Raw genomic sequence first — 10,466 nt, 5'->3', positions numbered from 1 at the left:
GTCTCGGCCTCTGCATCTCTCCTGCCCTTCCCGGCGCGTGGAAACACAGTTTTACGAGTAAAATTAAGGACTTGCAGGCTTTAACTCGCTGTTTGTGTATATTCCGGTGTTGTTTTTTGGGGAGGCAGTGTGGTTGGTTTTGATCTCGTTGAGGGATCGAATGGGAAGTGCCTGTAGCTGGGTTCGTTTGACTTTATAGGTATTTTTTTTTCTTGCTGTGCTGCCTCAGTATCTCGGTTTCAAACACAAAGTAACCTCATAAGTATACGAGGAGGGATTAAAAAAATCCCTTTCTTTTCCTGGGCAAGGAAGCGAAGTATCGGTAACATTTTCATTAACCTCAATTGATTGGTAATACCCAGATGCATGGATTTGTTGTCTGGCCCACAAATAACCTGGATGTTATCGGTCTTTCTCATAACGATTTAGAGAATATTTTCACAATTAAATCTTTAATAAGGTTTAAAGCCTTTTGAGGGACCTCAATCTTGCATCTTTGTGGTTTTCAATTTTGCCTTATTTGCTGCTGAAACAGATAGGCAGTGGCTTCTCTGCTCCTCACCTTGTCAGAATGGAGGATGTATTCAGAATTGCACTTACCTTGTGTAGAGGGTGAAGGGACAAATTTGCAGAGCGCTATAGCATAAAAGCTTATGAGCTGTATTTAAGATTTGTTTTTTCAAAAGAAGGAATAAAGAGCAAATATGGGAGGGTTGTAATGCAGCTAAAACCGTGCATTTGTCTGTTTGCTAACTGGATGCATTTTTCTCTTTGTAGGCATGGAGGGGAAAAAACTGATTTCTGCCACAGACACGCAGTATTCCAGTGTGCTCCTGCAGTCTTTGAATGAACAGCGTGGCCATGGACTTTTTTGTGATGTTACTGTCATCGTGGAGGACCGGAAATTTCGAGCTCACAGAAACATCCTCTCGGCCTCAAGCACGTATTTCCACCAGCTCTTCTCTGTGGCTGAACAAGTGGTTGAACTGAGCTTTGTAAGAGCAGAAATTTTTGCAGAAATTCTTAACTATATTTATAGTTCCAAAATAATAAGCGTTCGATCTGATTTACTTGACGAACTGATTAAATCAGGGCAACAGCTGGGTGTTAAATTCATAGCGGATCTGGGCATTCCTCCTTCTGAAGGAAAAAACATGCCAAGCGCGGTCAAAGGTGGTGCTTCAGAAACTTCAACCTCTAATCCAGGTCAAAAGGATGCTGAAACACAAGTACCCGTGATGAGGCCGGAGGGTCAGGAGCATCCGGATGGGATGCCGGTTATAACACAGTCATTCTCTTTACATGGCATAGAATATGAGACTACAAAAATTACGGTGAGCGATTCAGATGAGGAGGATGATGATGTCATTTTTTGTTCTGAGATTGTTCCTCCAAAAGAATGTACTAAAGATACAAACGCTGCAGCCCAGAACCAGACTTGCCCAAGTCCAGCTGGAGCTTCTGACCAAAAATCATGTGGCAGTGGTGGCTCTTCCCATTTGCCAAGCACCACAGCAGCTCAAAAACTCACTTTGTCTGCCAGTCAGCTAAGCCCAAACCAAACACCATCAAGTGTCGAGTCACTCGTCTCTGCTACACCCCAGCATTTGACTCCTAATATCATTGTGCTAAATAAGCCTCTGCTTAACTCATCGCTCAGTGCCAGCTCCTTGCATCAAACACACGTGACCCCCACAATTAACTTACTTGAGGAGAGCCAGCAGCCGTCTAATAATGGCTCTGTAACTGAAGTGGAAGCAACTGCTGTTGATGACGAAGAGGTTGTTGAAGATGATGTCGATATCATTAGCTCCTCTAGTCCTGGTTCAGTCAGCAGTAGCTCTTTGGTTCAGCAACCGCCTCTACCCAAGGCAGCAACTACTGAAGGATCAGGTGTACAGAAAAAACAGGTTGTTAGCCTTTCAGAAGAGCCATTTTCTAAACCTGGGGAATTTAAAATAAAAATCTCGGACGTCCTTTCTGGAAACAACAAGGAATTAGCTTCAGGAGTAGCCTCAAAGCACATGGCAGAAGGACAGAAAATCATAACGTTAGATACGGCAACTGAAATAGGAGGCTTGTCCACAGGCTGTAAGGTTTATGCAAATATCGGTGAGGATACGTACGACATTGTCATTCCTGTAAAGGGTGATTCCGAGGAAGGTGAAACGAAGGTTGATGAGACTCCTAGAACATCTGGTGGTGATTCTCCAAGCAGGAAACGCATGAAAGTAAAGCATGATGACCATTACGAGCTCATAGTGGATGGAAGGATTTACTACATTTGTATTGTGTGTAAGAGGTCGTACGCCTGTCTGACGAGTTTACGGAGACATTTTAACGTGCATTCCTGGGAGAAGAAGTATCCCTGTCGATACTGTGACAAAGTTTTTCCTCTTGCAGAATACCGTACGAAGCACGAAATCCACCACACCGGTGAGCGAAGGTATCAGTGCTTGACGTGTGGCAAAACTTTCATCAACTACCAAATTACGGCCTCCCACATAAGGTCGGTCCACAGCCAAGACCCTTCTGGAGAAACCAAGCTGTACCGGTTGCACCCGTGCAGGTCTCTGCAGATCAGACAGTACGCGTACATCACTGACCACTCGAGCAGCATCCCGGTCATCAACGAGGGCGGGATTGTTTATCGTGTCGGCACAGGGAAGGATGGCGCTGAAGGAACAACCTCTAACTCTCCAGGCAAACAAATTACCTGGGATGACATTTTCGTTCCGCAGGGAAATGAAGCAATTTTTAAACAAAATCCATCAGAGGGAAGTACTGAGTTTGAGTTTGTAATACCGGAATCTTACTGAAACGCGTTAGATGCTGGAAGAAAGGATTCGGTGCAGAAATACTGCAGCTGTTTTAAATGAACTGTTAAAATCACTGTAAAATCAGATGTTCAAGTGAAAACATGTTAACTTGCTCTTTCAAGTCCTCAAATGGTAGCACTTAGATGGATCATTAGTAGCTGCAACTGATTTGTGGAAGTGATTCATCTGAAAGTTTACTTGAATAGAGAATAAGGCATTTCTAAGGAGCTGGCAGTGGTTTCGGGTATGTTTAATTCTCATCAAAACCTCAGGGTTTGTAGCTTGAAAAGGTACAATTTCTTCTAAAGAGCGAGAAATCTTTCTCCTACAATTGAGGTATTTCCTGTACCCACACTTACTGTGTAAACCCCTTCTTTCATGTTAGCATTTCAGTGCTGAATTCTGTTTAGATGTGAACCAAAAACCCGATTTTTCATGGTAGTCTCTTGAATCTGGAACCATTAAAAAAACCAAAAAATCCCAGAGCTGGTATTTATTTTTGTGAACAATGCCTTGCTGCAAGGGTCCAGAACAGCTGATCCAGTAGTTGGGAGTCGTGTATTTTTTGAACTAGCGTCTTAGTTCTGCTTTTATAAGCACTATGAATCACATGATTTTTGTGCAAATAGTCTTGCCAACAAGAGATACTCAGTTAGGGCTAACCTGCACAAACTGTATTTACACTTGGCGAAGTGGCGAGCAGAGTATTCGATGTCGGGACCATTCTATTTTACCCTTTTTGCAATGGGAAACCACCCAAACTCCACAAAGCTCAGTAGTGGGGAAGCTGCAAACGCTTAGGAAGGAGATAATTCTGCCTTTTCAAAGCTTGAGGAATAATGTTGGTTTTTCTTACTCCTGGAAAAGATGCCATTAGTCAGTCTGGAATCAAATCCTGTTCTTTTCTTTTGCTCTTCAAGAAGGGCTTCAGTTTGGTATTTAAAAAAAAAAAAAGTAGTATGTTATAAGTAATACTTTTTTTTTTTTTTTAGCTGAAGGCTTTGAAATTCACTTCTCAAAACTCTGAAATACTCTTAAGTGCTCTATCAGTTTAGCACTGAGACTGCTGAGGCCCTCGTATGCCTAGTTGGCTGGGTCTTTAAGAGAAACAGGGATTTGGAGTTCTGTTTTTTATTCCCATTGATAGGGTGTGGAAGCATGAGGACTAAACCAACACTCAAGAAATGCCCTCCATCCACCACAATCCAAAGTCTCACTTCTCTGCAGTTGTCTAGCTGTCACCTGTTTCCGGTTTGGGTTTACAGGAGGAGTAGGTCCGGGAAAAACCAACAGAGTTTACTGGAGACCTAGTTTAGCATTTCAGATGTGGTGACTTGTTGAGTTTTGGTAAATGGTAATGTGAAAACTGCTCAGGTTCTAGAGTTGACTGAGGAAGATTGTTGTGCATAGTACTAGTGGGTTACCGTAACGTTTCATTGCTTAAATTTCAGTTAAGGCTTTTCTTTTTCATGTTTTAAGGGAGCATCTTGATCCTACGACGTTCGAGGTTAAGGTTTTATCCATAGAGTGCTTTAGACAAAGATATTTAAATGGTAAATGGTTCAGATACAACTCGAGCTGTAAGAAAGGGTACCAGAAATCTGTGAGGAGTGATGGAGAAAGAGGAGGATTTACCTTATGCACGTGACGCTCAGCACCTCTGTTTTGTAGGCCAAGAACCTGATCTGCGTGGTGATTTCCAGATCGTGTGGCAGACCCCTTTTGATTACAACGGGGTGGCTTTCAAATGTTACAGGTCGGATGTTACCCGAGGTGGCAAGGCCACAGTCCTTGCAAGACGTAAGTGTTGATGGCCTCTATCAGCACGGGTAGCTCTGAGGTGGCTGCTGCGTGCTACACCGAGAGGTCCTGGACTTTGTGACGAGACAAACAGAATGTTATTTTTGTTACTGTCTTGAGGCATCTGGCATTACGCAGACATCGCAAAGCGTACGCTCAGTAATAATGAAACGTAATGGCTATAGGTATGTGCTGCTGGTGTATTTAAAACCTTAAATTAAACTGTGCCTACTAAAGGTCTCTTTTTTGGAGGAAAACTGGAAAATTAGGGCTTTGTAACTATTTTTGCTAGAAGACTCGTGCTTGCATGTGTCTCAGGGTCTTCAGTTTTCCTTGGAAGTGATTTTTGATATCCAAAGTCCAGAGGTCATGTAAAGCATTTTTTAATTTCACTTCCAGTATTTATTGTTTTAGAAACATAGCAAATCCATTCTTTTAAAACTTTTTTATGGGGCCATGAGCTTTTATATTTAGATTTCTGGCTATTGCACTTACATTTGGGTTTTTTTGTTTGTATTTTGTAACCACTTAGCTTCCAGTTTAACTTAATGAAAAACTTTATGTAAATACTAAGAAATTGGCTTTGGGGTGATGGAAGAAAAAGACTGAATCTGATAAAGCATTTATATAAAAATAAAAGAGTCTCAACAGAGTGCGGTAGCGAACCTCACTGTCGTTTATATGCATATAAAACCATTAATGGATCTGCTGCAAAACGTGATCACGGTGGCTGCATCCTCACTGTACGGTTTCCTCGGGGATTGATACCATAGCATTCCAGTATGTGAATTAAACAGGTATTGAGATAACAATTGACTGCTTATTTATTTTGTACTGTTAAGGCATGCAGCTTATAGCGAGACGCAGAAGCTGATGACTACATAGATTGAACACCGAGTTCTACAGCTATTGCCTAGGAACCTTTCCATGGGAAACGTAACATTTTTTGGCCAGATCTGTAATGTATATACTTGTACAGCCTTTCCTTAACATACTTTTTAAAGTTGTGTTCTACTTTTCATTAATCAATACTTGATATTAGTTCTTAGAGCTTTCTATGGCAAAAATAAAAAAGTTTAATTCTAAAGATGGATGGAACACGTTTCTCTTTAACGACAAAACTTCTCCAGCCCGATCGGGTGGAATACTGGCAGCTCGTAGCTTCCTTTTTCCCATGTCTTTGGGAATAAAGGGAATCTCCTGGTGCAAGGAAGGTGGTTTTGTGTCATTGCAAACGTGCTAGAAATTGAGAAAAACAGAGTAACCAATGCAATGCGCTCCTTTACCTCCTGGTTAGGGCTCCTCTCCTTGCCAGGATGCTACTAGTTATGGTTCAGCTGAACCATCACCGACAGGGAGAAGATCAGTTACATGATGTAGACTTCTTGTGACAGGCAAGAAATGCCACTGAATAAATAAATAACATATCAAGTGATGTTTTAGATGCCTTTATCTCCTTGGCGTAGGGCTTCCACCTATTTCTGCTGACATCAAAATGCAGCTGACACCACGAGGACAGAATTAGGCCCAAAGTAATATAGTAAAAATGAAAGTAAGTAAAGGAGACACTGATGCTGCACTGGCTGGCTGATTTGCCCATTAAGCAAAAAGTCAGCAGTAATGACTTTAGAGTGAGTGATGTCAGGGCACCCGGTTACCTGGGTGGAACTGCAGCTGTGTAGGGGCATCTGGGACTTCTAAAAACAGAATTAAGAAAAAAAAAAAACTGCCTCTGGCTAATCTTGGTAAAAACACCAATTTCCAATATAGCAAATACAGGTTTGGGTTTGGTTCTTTTTGTGTGTGTTGTTTTGTTTTAATGCATGATGCTGTTGTACTGGAATTCCGTCAGTAACATCAAAGATGCTTGTAAGACAGGAAAGCTGCTAAGATGTCAAATGCCATTTGTAAATGTTTACAAAAGTCACACAATTTTATTTAACTTTGGTAAAGTAATAAAAGGCTACATGAGTCACAATCGACATTCTGGTAAGAAATGATGGGTACAGTGGAGAATGTTGCATTTACATTAAACGCTTAGTTTTACTCAAGCAGAAGGAAACAGATAATCCAACAGAAAATCCCACCACTGATTTTTAACTGTGAAAATGGACTTGTCCTTTCGTAGTGAATTTAAAGCAGCAATGTAATTTTTGCTTAAATATTCCTTGAAAACAACGAGAATGGGATAATTTCCTAAGTTCAGTTATTTGCCAACTCAAAACCAATGACATGACTGTTTCCTAATTGTTTCTCTGCCACAAAGTCACGATCCCCTCAGGAGTTTCAGTCCTGAACCCTAGTCCTTGTAGCCCTATTTAGTTGTCAGGCACAAACGGTAGAGAATGGCAGAAGTGGGACAGGACTGTTAGCTTTTATTTCAAAGATGCAGCAATAAAATGTTTTCTGGTATTAAATTAATGTGCCCTTCTGATTTGCGGGGAGTTTTAAGAGAAGTACTACCTGTTTCGAAATTGCCCATGACCTCTTTCTCAAGATTTAATTCAGGAAAATGTAATATAAAATGGATGATGCCCTCCTAAACAAATTTATTTGCAGTACACAAATTTATAGGAGCTGCACTTCAGCAATCTGTGGCGAAACACGACGTCACCAGGGTATGTTCTGCATACACTACTGCTTTAAATCCCATGAGCTGTACTTTCTCCAGCCATTTAGTTTTCTGTGTTACTTGCTTCTGGATAAACAGTATCATCCTTTAGCTTATCAATATATGATCAGTACTGGACAGTGGAAACGATAAGGTTAACACGCAGCCTGGCCTAAAGGCTTTGCAAATGCACAGGAGTAAAAACAGCATTATAAAGTGTGGGTGTACTTTGGAAAGTGAGATCAGAGACCAGTGTTTGTTTTCCATGTTGGCAGTTTTTTGTTTTTTACTAAGAGCAGAGAGATGCCACAGTTTAAAATCCAGCTGGCTCTTTTTTCTCCTCCTAGCATGTATTCATCCTGAAAACCAGATTTAACTTTCAGGTACCTTTTTTGTATGCATCAGCTGAAAGTAAAGGCAGACCACTGAGGATTCGAATCAACTGATGGCGAAGAAATGAAATCTTTAGGAAATAAAGAGTAAAATGTCAATACCTTGCTTTAATCCCTGAAGTAAGCAGTTGAGAACACCCAGGCTGAGCCGCTCTAGATCTGAACGCTGTCATCTGAAATCACTTCCTGGAGTAGAACCACACTTTACAGGACAGTGTGCCACATAACAAAGCTGACCTTTTGTTATGCAGGATGCATGCAAAATCTGTTGGAATCTAGATCAATCAGTACAGTCATCAGCTGAGGAGTAAATGAAAGTCACAACAATAATTGCAAATTCCTATCAGTTTCATCCTATATTACAGGGTGTTGAATTTTATCCATGTGAGACTTACATCTTGGAGAACTAGCAGTGGATATTCCTTAAGTGCAGCCCATAATACAGCTACTACACAGTGCTCACTCCCTGTGCTGATTCAGTCCATTAAAAAAGTTAAAAGTACGAGCTGAAATAAAATTCCCAATCCAACAGAAAGGAAGAAAAACAGACGTTTTCACGGCACTGTTTCAGTGACTTGTGGACAGTTCCTGATGCTCTTTACAGGAACACAAGGAAGAATTAGGCAGTGCAACCACCAAAACTGACTTCAGCATCACTTACAAAGCAGAGAGAGGCAACTCCATTTCACCTTCTAGCTTAAGAAGCATCCTGAAATAAAAACAGCTTCCTTGTTAAAGCCTTTCCCCTCAAAAAACCACTATTTGCTAGACATACGTGAAAATACCCTACAATGTTCTCTCTTTTCAGAGAGTTTCCCCCCAAGATTCTTCCAGGGTGTAGGCTGTAACCAACAAGTGATGTGAGCCAGGCTCTGCAGCCCCCAAAATCCCAGCAGCTGGAGCCGAAGGCCAGTTAAGCTGCCTGCAAGCCCCCTCCCCTTACACAGATTGATACGCTCTGGCAACTACTGATCTTGGCTACTCTTACTTCAGCTTGGCACAAGATGGAGTAAGGCAGACCACAAGCTATCATCTGTGTTGCATCACTTTATTAAAAACCAAGGACTACATGAACCTTGTGGTAAAGCAAGGAGGCTGGAATTTAGGTCACCCACTACTCACCGACACTGCAGAGCATCAGCAGCACATCCCCTTCCTCACACTCCGTTGTTAAACCTCTGACATAAGCCTCACAAGAACGAACAGTCGGATCTAATACTTGTATTTGCAATTATCTTCTGTATCTATCCTCCTGCTCCCTCCCACAGTAAAATATAAATACAAAATGTTCACAATTATTTCAATGGCAAATATTTTTCTCCTCTTTCCCATGTTCTTTATGGTGTATAAGGTGGTGGCTTTTCAAACGGTGGAAAATACGGTGGCGAGTAACGAGGCGGCGCATTAGAGGACCACATATAGCTGGGAGATGGCGACAGTGACTGGGGGTCATCGGAGAGGCCAGAAGGAGTGGAGGCTGGAAACACGCTGGAATGCTGCAGGGAGAGAGGGAGAAGGCTGCAGTGTAACTGTGTCTGAATGGACAGGATCTTGGCAAAGCGATACTTCATTAGCAAGCAGAGCAAAACCCACATTGCAAGGCTCACTCCTGCAAAGCATATGTACATACAAATACGTATCCAAGTAACTCGTTGCATTCAAGGGAAGTGCTGCCTCTAAGTAAGTTTTGCATGTTGAAGCTGTTTAGAACTAAAATTGAAGAAGGCATTTAAAAAAAATAAGAAAAAAGAATTATTTCTCATCACTTCGGTGTACCTGCTGCATTTCACCGAGGCTGGACATCTGAAAACAGAAGAGTCGCTCTCAAATCCTGGGTTTCACACATCAGCCAGTAGCAACAGCGAACAGGCTGCAGATAATTGCTTTTTAGACTACTTTTTCTCTTCATTACAAATACCCTCCCTCCCACCCCGAATACTAGTGATTACGAAATAATTTATTCCTCCAGTAAGTAAAAAGCTTGAAAAGGTGGAGAAACAATACTTGTGCATGCCTGAAGATTAATTTCTGCTCTCCAAAATACCTTTGTTACCAAAACCACCTCAGGATTAAAGCCTTAGTGACACAGTGCTGGCACAGCCCTGTGCACAGGCCACACGAATAGGGGATGAAACGGTCACTCGCATTCGCTCCTCTGGTCACTAACGCACCGTGGGTTTATCCCTGACGGTCACGCTGCTGCTGGCCATCTGGCCACCTCAACAAGCCACCTGCAGAGCAAGCAGCGTTGGGTGGCACTCAGCATTCTGCCTTCCTGCCCTGGCACTTGGGCATCTTGCAGCCCCTCACCACCCTCTGGTTGCGGGCATGGACTGCAAATCCCAGCTGTGCCCAGCTTCGTGCCCTGGCAGAGCCAGAGGCATCAGGAGGATCTGCACCGCGCTGCGAGGGACATGGGAGAGCATGCCGAGGGACCTGCGTCGGGGGCAGCGAGGACGAGCTCCACTCACTGGTGACCACGAACAAGGTCAGAGGCAACCATGTGATTTTACCTTGGTGAGAGGAGTGATGACAGACTCTGCAGTGACACCAGGGTGTTTTCAGACACCGTCTCTCTAAAGTCACTTCCCTAATACCAAGCTGTGATGGTTTACACAGACCATGAAAGCCCAGGCTGCTCATCAAGGACCTCACGCAAAGCCAGGCAAACCCTTCCCGTTTCAAACAACACAACAGCTCTTCCATCACGCTCCAGTTCACGTAAAGCCCAGTGGGTGGAAGCCCCCGGACGGCAGAGGCATCGGGAAGGGCACTGCTGTGGCAGTGCAGCCCTGGGTCTTCACCGACACAAAGCGCCTGTGCCCGCGGGCCACGGCCACGCCA

General features: G+C 42.9%; 2 protein-coding genes across 2 annotated transcripts in view; one reads left to right on the top strand and one right to left on the bottom strand.

The window, feature by feature from the left end:
- The first annotated feature begins 770 nt into the window (after positions 1-770).
- ZBTB33 (zinc finger and BTB domain containing 33) lies at positions 771-2,819 on the top strand. Its single transcript, XM_010140428.1, has one exon. It carries the CDS (start codon positions 780-782, stop codon positions 2,817-2,819), a length of 2,040 nt encoding a protein of 679 aa, XP_010138730.1. The 5' UTR covers positions 771-779.
- Positions 2,820-8,680: 5,861 nt separating this feature from the next.
- Positions 8,681-10,466, bottom strand: part of TMEM255A (transmembrane protein 255A) — a gene marked incomplete at its 5' end in the record, with an annotated part of 21,891 nt that continues 20,105 nt past the window's right edge. Inside the window, one exon of the mRNA XM_010140429.1 lies at positions 8,681-9,118. Within this exon, the coding sequence (XP_010138731.1) occupies positions 8,960-9,118 (159 nt within the window). The remainder of the gene's footprint in view (positions 9,119-10,466) is intronic.

The sequence above is a fragment of the Buceros rhinoceros genome, unplaced genomic scaffold (genome assembly GCF_000710305.1).
Source record: "Buceros rhinoceros silvestris isolate BGI_N320 unplaced genomic scaffold, ASM71030v1 scaffold40657, whole genome shotgun sequence".
Taxonomy (NCBI): Eukaryota; Metazoa; Chordata; class Aves; order Bucerotiformes; family Bucerotidae; genus Buceros; species Buceros rhinoceros.
This window is presented reverse-complemented; position numbering and strand designations above follow the sequence as displayed.

Excerpts from the sequence above, each read along its gene's own strand:
- ZBTB33 (XM_010140428.1), top strand. The coding sequence starts at position 780 with ATGGAGGGGAAAAAACTGATTTCTGCCACAGACACGCAGTATTCCAGT.